The sequence below is a fragment of the Nicotiana attenuata genome, unplaced genomic scaffold (assembly GCF_001879085.1).
Source record: "Nicotiana attenuata strain UT unplaced genomic scaffold, NIATTr2, whole genome shotgun sequence".
Lineage (NCBI taxonomy): Eukaryota > Viridiplantae > Streptophyta > Magnoliopsida > Solanales > Solanaceae > Nicotiana > Nicotiana attenuata.
Window position 1 is genome coordinate 277,254 of NW_017671048.1, and position 19,156 is coordinate 296,409.

The window sequence follows — 19,156 nt, forward strand, 5'->3', positions numbered from 1 at the left end:
AAGGCTTCAAGTCTTGGTCATTTGCACACTCTCTGAACTTTTTGAATTCTTGTCAGTGCGGATCATGTTCTGCGGCTGCACAAATTGTGTGCGGTCCACACTTCTGCTTCAAATACTTCAAGGCTTCTTCATTAGTTCTGTGGCCGCAGAGGGAATTCTGCGGTCCGCACTTGCTGCTGCGGCCGCAGAAATACTTCTGGGGACCGCACCTCTTGTGTGTTGCGCCCCTTCTTGCCTTGTGAATCGGAACACTCATTTTTGAGTCGAATTTCTTCATAAGAGCCCAAATTTCCAACATTCCTGCAATTTGCACATTTTCATTAGTTTTGGGAACATAAATCAATGCGTTCAGACTAGAACAAAAGTAAAAAGGTACTAATAAGTGGTCAAAATCCACACTTATCAACCAGCAGAATTCAATCTAAGAAGGAGCTTGAGAGAAGAGGAGAGATGTAGAGATGAGAGATAATGATAGATCAGTGGTTGCGATGGCTCTCTTGGTATCACATCTTGGCATGGTCGGGCATAGGGCCACAGATATAAGTCGCGCTGCCTGCTTAGAAGTGGATTCGAACCACTAACATAAGGATTTTCAGTCCTTTGCTCTAACCAGCTGAGCTACCTGAACCACTTTCCAATATTTAGTAGAAAGCCCAATTGTAGTTTAGATGCTTAGTTTAACTGTCATTTCTTTCCTAAATCATTTTTGGACCCTTGCTGTGGAAACTGGGAGATAAACATAAGCATTTCCTAAGGAAGTGTCTGCATAATTCCTTACCTATAGGTAATAATCTTGATAAGAGATATCAAGTGTGGAGAGAATATGTAATATACGTGGTTCTGAAAGTGAGGATGTTGAGCATATAAATTTTTGATGTTTTCATTCTCAACTTGTGTGAAAACTAGGTCCTATAACTTTCTTGATTTAGAAAACATTAATGATCTTTTATCTTGGTGGTATACATTGGTTTCAAATACTAAGCAATATCTGAGACGATAGAGTTACTAAATTTAAGTGTTAATATTATGGCAAGTCTAAAAAGCTAGGAATGCTTTGTATTTTTGTGATGATCCGATAGGTCATCTCATGTTTTAGAATTAAATTTTATGTTCCAAATCCTTAAATATCCTATTTTATCCTTTCTCGATTTGCGTGCACAGTCCGGGAGTTTTTTCGGAAGGCTTATATGTTAAAACCAACTCCGTTTCTCACCAAATTTCACAAACAAGATTTAAATATTATAATGGACCTATACCGGGCTCCGGAACCAAAATATGGACCCGATATCAACAAGACCAAACATCAATCAATTGTTAGAAACCATTAAATTTGTAGTATTTCAATTTTCAACAAAAATTCATATCTCGAGCTAGGGACCTCGGAATTCGATAGCGGGCATAAGCCCAGGTCCCAAATTACGATACGGACCCACCGGGACCGTCAAAACACGGATCCGGGTTCGTTTTCTCCAAACGTTGACCGAAGTCAACTAAATTTAACTTTTAAGGCAAAAATTCTTGTTTTATCAGTTGTGTGATTCGGACGTTCGGTTGTGAAGATAGAAGTTTTAAAGCTTTCTCGAAAATTTCATTCGAATTGGTATTCAACTCGTAGTTATAGGTGTTATTTTGGCAATTTGATTGCGCGGACAAGTTTGTATGATGTTTTAGGACTTATGTGCATGTTTGGTTTGGAGCCCCAAGGGCTCGGTGAGTTTCAGATAGGCTACGGGATGTTTTGAACTTAGAAAAATCTGGTATTTTGCTGCAGCTGGTGTTCTGGTGTGTTCTTCTTCGCGTTCGCGAAGGTACTCTCGCGAACACGAAGAGTGAACTGGTCTGAGTTTTCTACTTCGCAAATGCGAAGGCCGGGTCGCGAACGCGAAGCGATGGGGGCTTTACCCTTCGCGAACGCGACCAGCTCAAGGCGTACGCGTAGTGTTATTGACCTGGGGGAGGGATCGGTGGGTTGTTCTACGCGAACGCGAGCCAAGGCTCGCGAATACGATGGCCAGGGGGGACAGACCATCGCGAACGCGTGCAATCCTTCGCAAACGCGTAGGCCTTCTGGGTCGCTACCCTTCGCGAATGCGGCAAGCCCTCGCAAACGCACAGAAGGCCTGAAGCCCAGTTATTAAAAATAGAACCAAAAACGGGATTTTGCTATTCTTTCAAAAATTTCAAAACTAGAAGACCTAGAGACGATTTTCAAAAGATAATTTCTTCCCCAAATTGTTGGTAAGTGATTCTAACCTACTTTTTTAAAATTACCCATTACATTTCATGAACTTTCAACCTAAAATCTAGAGTTTTCATGGTGGAAATTGGGGGTCTGGGTAGAATTAGGAATTTTTGTAAAATTGGAATTTAGACCTCGAATTGAGGTCGGATTTCGAAACAAATTAAATAATCGTGCTCGGGGGTGAATGGATAAATGGATTTTGGTCTGAACCTCGGGTTTTGATCAAGCGAGCTTGGGGTGGATTTTTAACTTTTTAGGGGAAAGTTTGAGAAATCTAAATTTATGCATTGTAGTTGATTCCTTTAGCAATATTTGATGTTATTGAGTTAATTGTGGCTTGATACGAGTGGTTTGGAGGCGAATTTTAGGGGAAAGGCCCCGATAGAGCATTTGAATTGACTGTGAAGCGAGGTAAGTATCGTGGTTAACCTTGACTTGAGGGATTAGGACTTAATTGTCTATTTGATACGTGTTTAGATGTTGGGTGCAACGTATAGGTGAGGTGACGAGTACCTATGCGTTGTTGACGGGTAAAGCATGCAGGTGGGGCTTGGTTTCTTGTAATTATTGCTTTTTTTTATCATGTTATCCATGTTTAGACTAGTATAATCAAGTTGTTCGTTCTTATCATGTTTACGGACCTTTTGGTGATAATTGAGTATTGATTTCAAAGTTGAGGTTGGTATTGCGGAACCAAATGTTGAAGTAAGACTTGTCCTTGTTATTTATATCTCCCTGTTGTCTTTCGCGCATTGTTTTGTGGTAAGGGAGAGTGTTAATGCACGAAGAGTGATGCTGTGTCGTGTTATGAGAGAGTAAAAGCACGAAGGGTGATGTCGTGCCTTATTGTGAGTTTTAATGCACGAAGGGTGATACCGTGACATGTTATGAGAGTTAATGGACGAAGGGTGATGCCGTGCCGTTTATATTGATTATAAGGTGAGGTTGAGAGTAAAAGCACGAAGGGTGATGCCGTGCATTTCCCTTTATTGTGTTTACTTGTTATTATTAATTCACGGTATGTTCTACAGCTACAACACTGAATATTTCTTATTAATATTAAACATCTTAATAGTAGAACTACTTTCGTAGTACTAAACAAGGAAACCTTCGGTTCCTGGTTGATCAAGTTTTCTTTACTGCTGTGATTCTCTGTCTTCTAATCCCCTCAGCATGTCCCCCTCCCGGTATTATCTGTCTATCTTTTACTTGCCGTTATTTTGTACATATACTGTTAAATTGCACGGGTTTATTATGTATGTGTCTTGTCTTAGCCTCGTCACTACTTCGTCGAGGTTAGGCTTGACACTTACCAGAACATGGGGTCGGTTATACTGATACTACACTGCACTTTTGTGCAGATTTCGGTATCGGCCCTAGCTGATCATGAGGTTAGCTGCTGGACTTGATCGTCAGGAGACCAAGGCAGATCTGCTGGCGTCCGCAGACCCTGGAGCCTCTTCCTAGTCTTGTTATTTTACTGTTTCTTTTCCTTCAGAACACTGTATTATTTTTCAGACTCTGTTTGTAGTAAATCGTAGTAGCTCGTGAGTTGTGATTCCAGATCCTAAATGTTTCAGATTTTGGGTTTTATAATATTCCGCAAACTCTGTTTAGCTTAATTAATTCTGTTATTAAAAATTGGCTGAAGTTGATTTGTGAATTCTCTAACGTTGGCTTGCCTAGCAAGTGAAATGTTATGCGCCATTAAGATCCCGAAGGTGGGAATTCCGGGTCATGACAATTTTAATCAAGATAGGTTTGAACCAACTGATATCGTTTCTAACTATTCAATTATCATGAGTATAAGGACATTTTAGCTGCTTGCTCATCTACTTTTCCTCAATTCGACATTTGAGGTGTGCAGGGCGGGAGTTATTTTTTATTAAGTTAGCTAAATCGATTAACTTCAATATTGTCAAAAAACTTACATTTTTTATTATTTACTTTATAGCTCAAATATTATTTAATAGTATTTACTTAATATTCTTAAGTTGTATACTCAATGGTATGGGGTACACATACAATAATTTATTACTTTTTGTATATATTTATAACACGTGCGATGCACTCACACTAAAGCTTGTATTAACAAAATATAATGATTAGATTAGTTTATTTTTAGTTTATTACTAATATGGGCTGCTAATCCAATTAATTATTCATAAAAATTAGTATATTATCCTGCAAAGGGGAAACTACCAACTATGTCCATTTATAAGTAGCTCATTACAAAAATTAGCCAATTCATAAAATATTACTAATATTAGCCAAATATTACTAATATTAGCCAATTAGCTATTTGTAGCAAAAAATATAAATTTTTTGTTTTCTTTTGAATGGGTGTTATGGGAATATATTGGGTACATCTTAAGGAGCTTGAATCTCAGTTTTGGGATGATTTGGTGAAGTTTTGAGGTGGTTTGAATTGGAAATTCGAAGTAAAAACTGAATATGAAAAAAAATGATATGTGCATCACACTGTTTATAATTTGTGTATCGCATATGTATCATATTTGTATCAATTGTGTATCACATGTATATCCATGTATACTTGTGCGTGAGATACATGCGTGATCCATGTTTGATACATGTGTCGCAGAAGAATTTTTCGAACTCGATTTAATTACGATTTTAGATACAAAACCAGTCCAAATCACCTCCAATCTTCCTCAAATTTTGTATATTGACTTATCTATATGTTTTCAATGAATTTCGACTATGACCATTGAAAAAGTTCCTTTTTTCGCTTAGATTTTTGGAATATTGTATATTTTTTTTTGTATTTCATCACCTTATTTGCTACCTCATCCATGAAATTTCTTTTTCGTCTTGCATCTAATATTGCTAATCACGCTTAAAAATATGGAAGATAATTTTTGCATGTGATTCTTTGAGAAAAAGAACCTTATTTATTTGATTTTTCAAATTTTATATATGCTTGGCTGGTTTTGGTAAGTCTATGACTAATGGCTAGAGTTTTGGTAAGTTGAGACTTATTTAGGATATTTGTGTAAGTTTCTCTTTTACAAACCAGATTTATATTTGGGCCGTGATTTATGTATTGGGCCGACTGCTTTGCAATGCAAGTCCACTAAGGAATCCACAAATAATAACTCGTGACTTCAAAAAACACTACGAAACGGCGGGAAATGCACTTGTAGCAGTTGCCTCTTGCGCGCGAAACGGATAGAATCTCTTCGTACAATCTATCCTATTTAAACTATTTACCATTACACTTAATCCTCGCAATCTGGATTCACTTCACTTCCGCCGAACGCCGCTAAACAGCTATCAAATCATCGGAAGTTCAAAATGCCGGCAATCCCCGTCCGTCGTTCGCCACGCGTCTCCGGTGGTAGCGAAGTCGCCGGTCAAACGGTTATTAGGAATGAGATCGGAGTCTCCACTCCTTCAAAACGCAAAATCAGATCCAATTCCACTAGTGAAGACGATGTAGTAACTTCAACTATAACTCCATCGCCCATGGAAATCTCTCCGTGCAAATGGAAATCACCGCGTCGATGTGTCAATGACAGCCCTAAGATTCCTCCTAATGTAACTCAACTTCTCTGATTACGTGATATTTCCAGTATATCTTTCCTATAGAAGGCATTTTCCTAGTGGATTCGTGTTAATTTATCTTTTATTTTCCGTGGAATTCAGGTGAATTGCGGAGATAAAGCAAAAAATGTGAGCAAATCACCTGTGAAAAGGAGATTATCTGAAAGTTTTCTTGAGAAGCCTATGTGGAATCCAAGAGGTGAATTTGATTATTTGCTTTAACTTATTTCTCAAATCGAGTTTGTTCACTGGTATGGCTCAATGTTTGCTAGGAGTTGTTTTTAGAGATTTGTGTATTCGCTGAATGTCAAGTATCTCTAGCACTAATGAACCACATTTTTTTTTGAAATAAATATAATATCTCACATGGAGCAAAATTGATATATATTAGTATTCTTCTAGCATGTCTCAACTAGTTTGGAATTAAGGTGTAATTGTCGTTCTTATTACTTTTAAGGATTTAAGTTATGTGTATTGATAGTCTAAATAAAGTTTTTACCCCATCACTGTACTTACTTTGTTATAACAAACAGGTTACTTAGTATTTATTAAATAGATTTACCGGCAATTACCTTTTAAATGACGTATTTACGAAATGATGTGATTGTGTAAATATTTTTCACACCATCAGTGCACATAACTGAAACTCTTTCTTTAACTGAGACATAATCTGTTTTAATTTTGCGGGTTCGAACTTTATATCCAGTGACATGTGATTTTTTCATTTCAAGTTGTGTTAATTACCATCTCTATCCGTAGATATGGAGCAGTTAAATGCAGTGAAGGAGGCATTGCATGTGTCTAGGGCCCCATCAAATCTGGTGTGTCGACAAGTTGAGCAGAATAGAGTTCTGGAGTTTTGTAAGCAAGCTTTGGAAAAAGAGAAGGCTGGGAGTTTGTATGTTTGTGGCTGCCCAGGAACTGGAAAGTCTTTGTCAATGGAGAAGGTCAAAGAGGTCCTGGTTAATTGGGCAGATGAGGTATAGCTTATTGCTTGTGTGTTCCAAACTCGACTTTTGGTTTGCGATGAATGTTTTCTGAGGGAATGACGCGAATGCTTAATGATCTGCATTTCCTTAGCCAAACAAGTTCATCTATCCGTGTCATGAACTATTTCCATTTGCAGTATCCTAAAGTTTGAAGTGCTATATAAACCATGAAAATAAATGCTGTCAAATTGTTAACTATCGCTTTTATAATGTAGTGAAGTATCTGTACATCTTTAACAAATGTACCATACTTCACTGGGATTGAGATAAGTGAAATGAGGAATTAATTGGGTCTTCAAAGTAAAATATTGCTATTGCAGTTACTACAGAACCCTTAAATAAAGTAATAAGGGGTAATTTATTTTGATTCCCGGGCTTTTAGCTCGGAAATGGAGTTCATTTGACCGTATAATTGCAAGTAACTCTTTTATGAGACACTTACATCTGTTCTTTATTGTACATAATCTTAAAACTTTTTGACCAAAAAATGTACCAATTTTTCAGGTCAGCTGGACCTTTTTTTTGGTGAAGTTTGTTTTGTTTTCTGTTTGCTCTTCTTGTTTGATGATCTGAGGTTCTCAAGGATATATTGTGCTTTATAACATACACACATACGGCTGGATTTGTCCACAGTTGAGTAAACTTTGGTCATAGTTTTAAGTCCTCAGGTTATGGGGTTCATGTACAAGTTCAAAACCCAAGAGCTAGATCAGTGTTTTGATTTGGACATGTTTGGTTTTTTATCATGTGCAAGAAGCATTTCAATTTTGACTGTAAGCTGATCTTGAATAAACTCAATGGCGAGTATCCCTAAGTGGTTGAGGGGTTGGCAAAAGATTTTCTTTTTCAACTATCTTCCTGAGTTGCATATCCAACTCTCTGAAGACCATTGCTAACCAACTATTTGTTTTCTCATTTCAGTCTGGCTTTCAGGCTCCAGACATATTATCCGTCAACTGCACTTCTCTGTCAAACACATCTGATATTTTTGGCAAGGTAAATTGCTATTATACTGATTCAGATGCTAAATAACGCGATGCACATTTGCTTACGTTTTGGTAGCTGTTACAGATACTTGATAAAATTCAACCACGGAGAAAGCTAAATTGTTCAACAGCACCGTTGCAGTATCTTCAGAAAATGTTTTCTGAGAAGCAGCAGCCAGCGGGCACAAAGATGCTGTGAGTCACCTTTTAGACGGTTTTGATAATTTCTACAATTGGGGACCCCTTTTTGCCCTTTCAAGATTCTGTTGTATTTCAAGTAAAATCATCGGACACCTAAAATGTCAAGAAAGTCATTTTAACTCAAAGAAGAAGTTATAGTGCTTGTTAGATTTTCTTAATCAAACTACTTATCTGCTTGATAATTGAACAGGTTAATAGTTGCTGATGAGTTGGATTATTTAATCACAAAAGACAGAGTCGTGCTTCATGAGCTGTTCATGCTAACAACGTCTCCTTTCTCCAGATTTATTCTGATAGGTACTGGTGCTGTTAGACTAAAATGCTCAAAATTTCTTGGTCTAATCATTTAACTTTTTTCTAATACTACTTATAGTATGGTAAACAAAAAGAGAATCTCTTATTCTATAATGGTTGCTCATATGACAGGAATTGCTAATGCAATAGACCTAGCTGATAAATTTCTACCAAAGCTACAATCCATGAACTGTGAGTATTTCCCTTCCTGTCAGATTTTCTTTCTAACTCTTTTCCATCTTCATTGACTCCATCTAGTTTTGGAAGGAGAGGTTAAAAATAGGTGTTAACTTTTGGACCTAAGTCTTCAAGGTGTTAAAATTTTTGTGCTCCCAGCTTCTTATTGCTAACACAGAAAGTATAAGCTCTACAAACTGTCAGACCACACTTGATGACTGCTGCGAAAAATTGTTATTCAAGTATGTCTTGACACAAGCAATTTGAGAGACGAAAATCGACTAGCTTTGGTTATGGGGGTCTTTGATTTTCTGTATTATATGAGTTTTCTTTCATAAAATAAGCCCCGTCAGCTCTTCTCAAGGTTATGTGGTACAAAGGACCTGTTTGCCAATTAACCTCTCAACGCAACTAATGCTAGATTCCTTTTTGTATGTACACCACTACTTTATCTCTGGCTTATGCTTTATTTTTTTCAGGCAAGCCTGCAGTTATAACATTTCGTGCCTATTCTAAGGACCAGATCATCTCCATTCTTCAGCAAAGATTTGAGGTAAGAAAATGTGTAGATTGCTGGTGATATTTACATCCCATGTATGTTATCTGCACAAAGCATGGATGCAAAATCATTTCTTATGGTTCTGTAATTAATAGACTTTGTATTACAATTTGACTGCTTGAACAGGCATTTCCTTACACTGTCTTTCAGCCTCAAGCATTGGAACTATGTGCAAGGGTAGGTACTTTGACATCTGTGTTTTCCTTAGTTTGATTTCCTTTTGTTTAGTTATGCAGTAAGAGAATCCTAGTGGCTTTCATTTATCCATTGCTACTTCAAACCACTAATCCAAGATTTATTTATTTCAAAATAATTCTCAGTTTCCTAATGTAAGTGCTTCTAATGTGACAGAAAGTTGCTTCTGCATCCGGAGATATGAGGAAGGCTCTATGGGTTTGCAGGTTGGTGAATATTGCTGCAAGATTGGCTGATCACAGTTTGACCAAGTTTCCCCATTTCATATAGATTATGGCCTAACTATTATGCTATTTTATTTGACAATATCTCATTCTAGTCATAGAGTGATACTGGTACTTAACTAAACCAGCAGAATTCGGGCATCTAAGTGAACCTATATCTACGGTTTGCATGTCTATGTGTGGTAGTCTGAATTATTTGGCATTGGGGGAGGGGGGGGGGGGGGGGTAATTTTGTTAAGTATTCTTAACAGATAACTATGTAAATTTTTCCAGAACTGATGCTTAAGTTCTTCGTTTAGGCACAGGAGAATATTGATCATATATCACGGATGTTTCAATAGCTTGTTGTACTACTTTCCCTTGATTAGAAGTAATTCTTTCTTTCCATCTTTGTTTCAGGAGCGCAATTGAGATGTTAGAAGCTGAAATAAGAGATTCTATCAGCAGCCTTGATTTACCATCATTACATGGGAGATTTTCTTATCAACAGAGAGATGGTGCTTGTGATAAATCACCTATACACGAAAGCAATGTTGTGAGTATTAGCATCATTTTCACTTGTTATTATGGTTTTGAGTTTGTCAAACTATTGATTCTGGAGGATCTTATTGAGAGAGCCGGTCTGGTTTTTATAGCCAAGTCATAGCGTGTTTCCCAAATTCAGCATCTGCATAGTTTTCTTCTTCTTTCTTCTTTTTCTCTGATTCCATATTATTAAGTTTCCTCTAGATATTAATAAAATCTAGAATTTCAAGGGGTGGACCGAAGGGTAATTGCACTGCAGACTAAAGCTGGTTTTGAACTTCTGCTGCTTCACATTTGTGCTCGTTTTCTCCCTTGAGATCCATTGAGATATCAAATTCTACACTTAACCCGGCCTAAGGAAAACACAATATATAAGTATTTGAGAATTATCACTGTTACCTTTCTAAAAAAAAGTATTTGAGAGTTATAAACGACATTTCTAAGGCCTGAAGATCAGAATATATCACATAACGAAGGTGTAAGTTATAGACCCAGGGACCTCATTATTCATATATGATAAAAGAGACAAGTTTAGTTGAATTTTTATATGCAATCACTAGTAGTATTCCATCCTGCGATGCTACGGTTTTATATTCTCCCTTAACAACCTGCCTTGCTGCTTAAACCTGCTTAGTAACTAGTACTACTAGTTTCAGTGCACTGCTTGTTACTCTACTTAAACGTTCATTATTCAATGAGCACATTGTCCAGCAATATGTATCTAGTTCATAAATAGCACTTCTTCTTCTTCTTCTTCTTCTTTTTTATTTAAAATTATCTTGGCCCCTTAATCTCCAGTAAGAACTTAGCTGTAACTTTATAAATTCTGTATCCTCATTTGCTTTTTCTTTTACATGGCATTTTGTGTTTTGTTATAAGTTGGAACTTTTTAACAGGTTAGGGTTGATCATGTGGCTATTGCTTTATCGAAGGCATATAGATCACCAGTGGTGGATACTATACAATCACTTCCACAACATCAACAGGTAAACATTCCTGGGCTACTCGACATAAGATATCTAAAGTTCATTTGGTTTCATCTCCTAGTAAGTTTCTATGTTCTCGACCACCAAAGGAACCAAAGAAAGAGAAAATAAAAAGAAAATAACGATAAACAAAGCTATTGGATTATGGTTGAAGCATTCAAATAGTTGTGGTGTATTGGCAGCATCGAACGCAAGAGCTAGATTCAAAAGTTGATTTGCATGATGTCTTTACTCTTTACCAAAAGCATCATCACAGAATGTAAATGGAGCCACTTTTTTTATGAGGTCCTTCTAGATTATTGTCGTACGGGCATACAAAAATCACATGGTGGTGCTGAGTAATGCTTAAATATATTATGCTGCAGATTATACTTTGCTCTGCTGTCAAGCTATTCAGGGGGAAGAAGAAGGATGCGACTATAGGCGAGGTAATTTCTGTTTGTTACTATAACGGCGAGACTTATCATAAGGAGAAACAAGATGTGAGACATTTTACAATCTGTTGCAGCTGAACATCTCTTACCTTGATGTCTGTAAATCAACTTTAATACCACCAGTTGGAATCATGGAGCTATCAAGCATGTGTAGAGTGCTAGGTGACCAGGTAAAGTCTTGAAAAGCATGTAAACAACATGTTCTCCATTTCAGTTTCCTTTTCTCATTATCTTTCTCAATCATGAGTGCTTAGTTAAAGAACGGGAAGAAGCATAACTGAAGGTGTAAATAAAATTGCAGGGGATTCTAAAGGTAGGAAAGGCTCGGGAAGAAAAGTTAAGTAGAGTAACTCTAAAGGTAGATGAAGCAGACATCACCTTTGCATTGCAGGTGTGAACTTATGTCGTTGCTCTTGTTCTGATCTGGTTTCTTAGAGACACCTGCTAATCATAGTTGTATGCTTTTAAAGGATGAAGTTATGCCACTAATATATGACACTGATTTTGGATCAGGGAATACGCTTCTTTCGAAATTGTCTTCAGCAAGTATGATGAACAACTTAGTGCAAGATTGTGATTCTCTTTTATTTATTTCGTTGCTACAAACGGCCAATTTATGGTCCAGACAAGAAGGTTAGTTTTTTCCCCTTGTAGTTCGCGATGAATTACTGGAACTGGATATATATTGACTCTGTTGTGTATGAAAACAGACATCAAACCTGGTCAATGCGGCAATGGATAGAAGGAAGAACATCTGGGTCCATTTAAATGTTGGCATTTTCCTTGCGGCTGTCTTTATCATACTTTTAGTTCTCAAAGATTTTATTATAGTTGGAAAAAAGTTATATATAGGGAAAATAGTGACAAAGAGAGTTGTAAATGTACACTTACGTAGTTACGTGTAACATATAAATTCTAGTGTATTATTACCGTATGCTGATTCTCAATTTCAAGAATCTCTGGATTAAAAAGATCAACATATAATGCCACTGCTGATTTTAGCAAAAGGGTGAAAACATTATCCTGAGTCCCAACACCTTTTCTCCTTAGGTTCCATAATAAGCGAGCTTGTGAACGTAACTGCAAATTATTAAGGGAGCTACACTGACATTTCGTGGAGGAAGAGATTCATTTTCTGGGCTTTTTCACCAAAAGCTGAAAAGGAGTATCGATGAGCTTTAAGCTCTGACTGGAAGCTTATTAGACTGAGAAGTGCATGTTTTTGCTCTCTCCAAATTGCCCTTTGTGGATTCCACCACATGCAAACACAAAGCAACTATAGTAATCCTCTTTCTACTTAAGCAACTCTTTGAACTCAAAGCTTAACTTAATATCATCACCAAGGAAATTCTGCACTCTGGAAATTTCAGTTTGTAATAAGATCAGCTAATCTCTTCTCCAACTATGAATGAAAGTTAAACTTTCAAATGGATATCCTTATCCAGGTGGTCTAATCTTTTGGACATCATTGCAAATTAAATTAGAGCAAGATTCCTATGAATGAAAGAGCTATATTGCATTCTGATTCTATATTACTCCCTCCGTTTCATATTAAATGAGGTACTTTCCTTTTTAGTCTGTTCCAAAATAAATGACACATTTCTAAATTTGAAAATAATTCAACTTTAAACTCCTTATTTTACCCATTTTATCCTTAATGATAAACTTTTATAACCACACAAAAGTCATGGCCCCACAAAGCTTTACCCCTTAAGCTTTTAAGACCACAAATTTCAAATGTCTTTCTTTTTTTTCTTAAACTCCGTGCCGAATCAAACTACCTCATTTAATTTGATACGGAGGGAGTATAAGTTAAGGCCAAGAAGCATATAGATATCCAAATGCAACAATCAAAGCCAATGAGAGGAACAAAATGCCAAGGATAACACAAATCCAAAAGTTAGAACTCCACTGAAACAACAGAACTAATACATCAGTGCATGAAACGACTGAATGATAGCAAACAAAATGGAAATTGTTTAAAAGCATCCTAATAGACACCCATAATAGCATTCATCATTGCTAATATAGGACCTGAAGCCATCACTAGATTGAACTACTTAATCAAACAATCCGCCGACAAAGTCATCATCATCCTCCTCAGCAGGTTCTTCTTTCTTTTCCTCCTTGGCAGTAGCAGGTTTAGCAGCAGGTTTAGCAGCAACTGGAGCAGCAGTAGCTGCAGCGAACTTGCTTGGGTCCTGCAAGTTAAAATTTTTTTCTTCAGATTATGTCGAGAAGAACAGGTTAATTAATTACTCCTATATAAAGGTCTATCAAGAATTGCACAAAGTGCTAACCTTCAGGTACTCCTTCACTTTTTCAGCCTGTGGGAATGAGTATTCTGTTGCTATGGCAAATGAGAGAACATTCTTGTACCCGTTGATGAACATGTGAGGAATAGCAGCAAGAGTAGGATATGAAAGAAGCATAGAAAGACCAACAACATTGGAAAGTCCAGCAGCAAACTTAGCAATAAGATCATCTTCTGTGAGGTCAAGAACCTCAGGACTGAAAACAGAACCACTGTCATAGACAAATTGGACTATGAGACCATAAGAGAATGGCTTAATACCCAACTTAGACAGAAGTGCAGACTCAGATGAGCCCACTTTCTCCCCCTTCTTTATAATCTCCACAGGGATGGTGATCTCAACCGTGCCCTTGTTGATTTTAGTTGGGATATTGAGTACCTAAAAACAAGTGGTTTTGAGATTATCCTTATAGATAAAAGCATAAGCAGCTTAGGAAATATTGAAAGAATTGAACCTGAAAGAAACTGGTTTGGGAAGGATCAAGTCCAGTGTTTCCAGGAGGAACAACCACATCAATTGGTGCAACCAGGCCAACGCGAGCAGGTGCTCCAACCTTTTTTTATCAAGTGTTAAAGTTAGAATTCTCATACTTCAGATAAATTAAGTATACACAACTCAAAAAATTCCAAGTGAAGATTGATAAATGTAAAACTATTTTGTATGGCGTTTAATCCTCAAATATTGCAGAACTATTTTGGGACCCAAATCAACTCATTGAAAAGAAACAATTCAATCAGAACTTTAATAGCAAAAGGCTAGTCATTGAATACCAATCGATCTTGTTCTAGAAGTTCATTTCAATAACAAATTAACGATTACTAAATGAGTAGATAAGCCACGAAAATGTGATCATAATATACATTATACCTTGTACTTGGATACTTCATCGCTGACCTCTTTCAGGTTTCCTCTAGTGAAGATCAATCCCACGTTACCCTGTTACAATATCACATATGAGGCGGAAGCCGAAGAGAATCATTAGGCAACAATTAAAGATCGCTAAATGCTATAGTTGGATTATCAATTACCATTCAACCCAAACTACTAGTTAAATTGATGATATGAATCTCTATATATTCTGCTCTATTTAGAAACATTTTTCTAATCTATTTATGGAACAATAAAATGTAGAAATAACAACATAATATTAATAGTACCAACAACAATAATAATAACAACAATAAACTAGCCAAATTCCAGCTCAAGTCCCTCTACCTTACCACTTAAGGGTAAACAGTACCTATTCCTTTAGTCCCAAGAAACCAAAATATATAACAGTGATCCGAAAAGGAAAGGAAGAAAAATAAGATCATCTCACAGACATGTAAAAAAAAATTCCAGAATCATTATTATTATTATTGAAGCCAGATCTGATATTAAAAAGATATTTCTCTATCGAAATAGAGTTAGTGGATCTCAGAAACAGAAAATAAATAAGTTTAGTTTCTAGTCTGACAATTTGAACGTCCATCTAAAAAAAAAAAAATATGTAACACATAATAAGAAACTACACATAAGAGCACTTAATCAAAAAGTGCATGTACCGATTTTTCTGGTCCTAAGAAACAGAACCAAAATAAGAAAAGACCCAAAAAGATATAATAATCTATATCCCACAAGCAAACAAAGAAGCAGTAAGAAAATACATAATATATAATGAAGAAAAAAGGTGTAAAAGAAACAAACCACAAGGCAAGGGATGAGGGCAAGGAAGGCATTATTGCCAGTCTTCTCAGCATGGATCCTAATAGACCTCTTCATCATTGTATTTTTTCCCATCAAAACGATAGAGTCACCACGTAATCCCTTGCGGATCATCTGTAGCTGATTAGAACCCACATTATCTGCACCCACAATAAGGATCTGTTGATATGTGTCAAGAAGCTTGCATAGCTTCTTGTCATAGTTAACCTTCTTCTCAGCTTTTGTTACTTTCACAGCCATATTCTGAAAAATGGTGGAGAGAGTGAAGGAGAACAAGGTGGTTTTTTCTGCAATGGGAATCGAAACCCTAAGCTAAATATATATATATATATGGAAAGGTGGTCAGGTTTGCAGCTTGCAGGGAGATTAGTGCTTGTACGTAAATGGATATACGTGCAGAAGTTAAATGGAAAAAAATTCTTAAATAGGGAACTCAGAGATTTAAAATTCCGAAAAGAAGACTTTTAGAGAATTGAAAAAACAAATATAGGAATTAGGAAAACCCCACCCGGCCAATTAAAATGTTATCCAACAAATGTCCTTTGGAAAAAAAAAGAAAAAAAGATATCCTTTTGTGAATGATCTTTTGATTTTTATTTTTTAAGTTTTTTCCATGTGGGAGGAAATATTTTTCTTGATAAAGTTATTGACTAGTAATATATTATGTCAATGTTTTAAGAATTTAGAAATGAGAAAAATAACATTTACTATCATTAATAAAAAAATTAAGTTCCATCATTTGTAGACCCAATTTACAATTTTCTAACATCAAAAGCGAAGATGGATGAGGACCAGGAGATTTTATAGTTTACAGGATTGCATGCGGTAACTTGCTTGACCTATTCAGACGGTTTGTTCCCCTTTTCTTTCGCTATTTCGTTTTCACTTTCTTTTATTTGAATTGGGGAATTCTTATATACGGAGTAGGGGTGTGCAAAAGAAACCTACAAACCGCACCAACCCGATAATCTGAGTCAAACCGAGAAAAAAAATTCGATTATGGTTTGGTTTGATTTGGTTTGGTGTTGGAAAAAAAAACCCGATCATAATTGGTTTTATTTGGTTTTAACTAAAGAAAGTCAAACCGCAACCAAACAAACCCGACATTACATATATAGAAAGTTTAGATATTTAATATATAAATATACTTATTGTGATGTAATTTATATATATTCTTAAACTTTTTCATAATTTTATCTTTTAAGGTATTATTTCAAGGTTGGACTTATAACTTTTGAATGTTCCAATAAGTTTTATAGCCTTTAATATTAGTAACTTAAATAATGCTAACAAAAGCCCAACCAAAATCAAATCAATATTAATGCTAACAAAAGACATTCAATTCAATACTACGAACGACAATGTATTGAATATCTATTTTTTTTTTTTAATAATTAAGATAAAAATGCATAACCTATTTTTATTTTTTCTTTAGCGTTTAATCATGTAATTTCTCCCTTATTAGTCTACTTATTTTAGCATGACTTAGTACTTTTTGATTATATTTATTTTTACTATGGCTTTTTAATTAGCAATATTTATATTACATAATGTTATTGTCTTTATTGTTGAATTATTTAGAATAATGCCATGACACATCTCATATTTTGTATTATTTTCTTGAAAAATACCTTATATAGTTGTATCTTACTAGGATTAAAGAAATTTTTTGAGCACAAGTTATATGTTGTCCTACGTAGATTTTACCGAAAAAAAGAACCCGAAAAAACCCGAACAATCCGAAAACCCGAAAAAAACCGAGATTGAAAATCCCGAGTTTTATTGGTTTGGTTTGGTTTTTAGATTTAATAACCCGACACACTTGGTTTGGTTTGGTAATTACAAAATCCGAAACAACCCGGCCTATGTACACCCCTAATACGGAGTAACTGTTATTCACTATAAAAATTAATTTTTTTCTTTATTTTTTTAAGTTATATTTTACCTCTTTATAACAGTTTTTTTACCTATAACACCAACAACTATATTTGTTGTAGAACCCTCTTTGTAAAATTACTCCTCTATAACAACAATATTAAATCTTTAATGTTACTAATAATAATTCTAAAAATATGCACACAATCTTTTTCATTAAAAATGTTTCTATCTTGCACAAGATATAAAATTTAAGATTTGCACATGATATTTTTTCATCGGACAAATTCTAAAAAATATCTAGATAGCTCTAAGATTATCTTCAAAGGAAAGTTATTGGATACTCTTTTGCTGAAAATTTGGACACGGATCTTCGCCAATTCAGGCATTATATCGCTAATAAAAGAGTGATATCTACGAAACAAGATACAATTACAAAGTTCTTCAATCAGTCTTGAAAGAATTTATTTTTTTAGGTAGCTTTAAAATGTCAGCCTTAGAGTTTAAATCTTTATACATTCAGTTATCAATTTATTAAAAACATATTAGCTTTCTTCAATATTTAACTAGTGAAATATGCATATCTTTTGAGATTTTTAAGTTTGAATAATTTTCTAATCTTTTATATGTAACATTAAAAAAGAAAAAATAATTAATATTTTGGATAATTTTAATTTATAACAACCAAAAAATATTTAAACATAAGCTGCTGTTATAGGTGTATAACAACCATTCACTATAAAAGTCAAAAAAATATCGGAACAAACGAGGCTATTATAGAGAGGGTTGATTGTATATTGTTTTCCATTTTAAGCATATTGTTAAAAAGATAAAGGTGAGCATGTTTGGCTGAGCTTCTAAAATCTACTTATTTTGAAAAGCGATTTTCAAAAAAATACTTTTGGTGAGAAGTAGTTTATGTTTGGCTAATTAATTTAAAAAGTACTTTTGAGCAACAATTATTGTTTGACCAAACTTTTAAAAAGTGCTTCTGAGTGTATTTTTCTCAAAAGTGTTTTTCAAAAAAAATATTTTGAGAGAGAAGCTACTTTTTTCTACTCAAAACTACTTTTTCCTTCAAAAAGTTTGGCCACTCGCCTTAATTTTGGCGAAAAAAGTACTTTTAACTAAAAAAAAATACTTTTGGCCCAAAAAGAAGTTTGGCCAAAAGGCTAGTAGTTTTGGTTTTCTATGGGTTCTTTTTAGAATAGAATGAGTACTTCTTTTAGTGAGAGGAAAAAATAGTTAAAATATCATGGTATAACCAGTTTTCACACTGGTCAATGAAAAATAGTCAGCGTTTATCAAGTCAATAAAAAATAGCCACTATTTTGCTGCAACAGGGACCGGTCCAGTATAATATACGGGAGTTCTGGTGCATTTGTGTACGAACTCCAGCATATTATGCTGGACCGGTATACTTTGCTAACTCCTGTAAAATTTGCGGGAGACTGGAGCACCAATGCTCCAAACTCCAGTATATTATACTGGACAATTATACTTGCTAGAACTCCCGTAAAATTTGCGGGAGTTCCAGCATAATTATACTTGAAATCCCGTAAAATTTGCGAGAGTTCCAGCATAGTTATCTTGGAACTCCCGTAAAATTTACGAGAGTTCAAGCATACTTATGCTGGAACTCCCATAAATTTTGCGGGCGTATTTTTCCGGATTTTGAACAGTATTTTCGCTCAGATTTAAAGTGGCTAAATTTCGATGACTTTTGAAACTTGACTATTTTTCAACGACCAGTGGTAAATCTGGTTATTTTTGAATTTCTCCCGAAAAAATAAGGTAAAATAAATTGACTTGGTGGGTTCCGAAGTTATGCACAATTAATTTAACTTTTCAAATTGGTACTCTGTAATTTCACATTGATATATATA

At 35.3% G+C, this 19,156-nt stretch overlaps 2 protein-coding genes and 1 non-coding gene across 3 annotated transcripts; 1 reads left to right on the forward strand and 2 right to left on the reverse strand.

Moving 5' to 3' along the window:
- Positions 1 to 554: 554 nt before the first annotated feature.
- TRNAF-GAA lies at positions 555 to 628 on the reverse strand. Its single transcript has one exon. It is a non-coding gene; the product is annotated as a tRNA-Phe (tRNA).
- Positions 629 to 5,379: 4,751 nt separating this feature from the next.
- Positions 5,380 to 12,323, forward strand: LOC109205506 (cell division control protein 6 homolog B-like). Its single transcript, XM_019368222.1, has 17 exons — positions 5,380 to 5,800; positions 5,909 to 6,005; positions 6,566 to 6,786; positions 7,717 to 7,791; positions 7,867 to 7,976; positions 8,173 to 8,279; positions 8,409 to 8,468; positions 8,933 to 9,006; positions 9,139 to 9,189; positions 9,364 to 9,413; positions 9,831 to 9,966; positions 10,853 to 10,942; positions 11,308 to 11,370; positions 11,451 to 11,546; positions 11,678 to 11,767; positions 11,890 to 12,009; positions 12,087 to 12,323. Exons 1-16 carry the CDS (start codon positions 5,558 to 5,560, stop codon positions 11,926 to 11,928), a joined length of 1,602 nt encoding a protein of 533 aa, XP_019223767.1. The 5' UTR covers positions 5,380 to 5,557; the 3' UTR covers positions 11,929 to 12,009; positions 12,087 to 12,323.
- A 919-nt stretch (positions 12,324 to 13,242) lies between these two features.
- LOC109205504 (60S acidic ribosomal protein P0-like) lies at positions 13,243 to 15,964 on the reverse strand. The gene is made up of 5 exons (XM_019368220.1): positions 15,378 to 15,964; positions 14,559 to 14,627; positions 14,146 to 14,244; positions 13,677 to 14,069; positions 13,243 to 13,577 (listed from the first exon to the last, which is right to left on the reverse strand). Exons 1-5 carry the CDS (start codon positions 15,633 to 15,635, stop codon positions 13,437 to 13,439), a joined length of 960 nt encoding a protein of 319 aa, XP_019223765.1. The 5' UTR covers positions 15,636 to 15,964; the 3' UTR covers positions 13,243 to 13,436.
- Between the last annotated feature and the right edge of the window lie 3,192 nt (positions 15,965 to 19,156).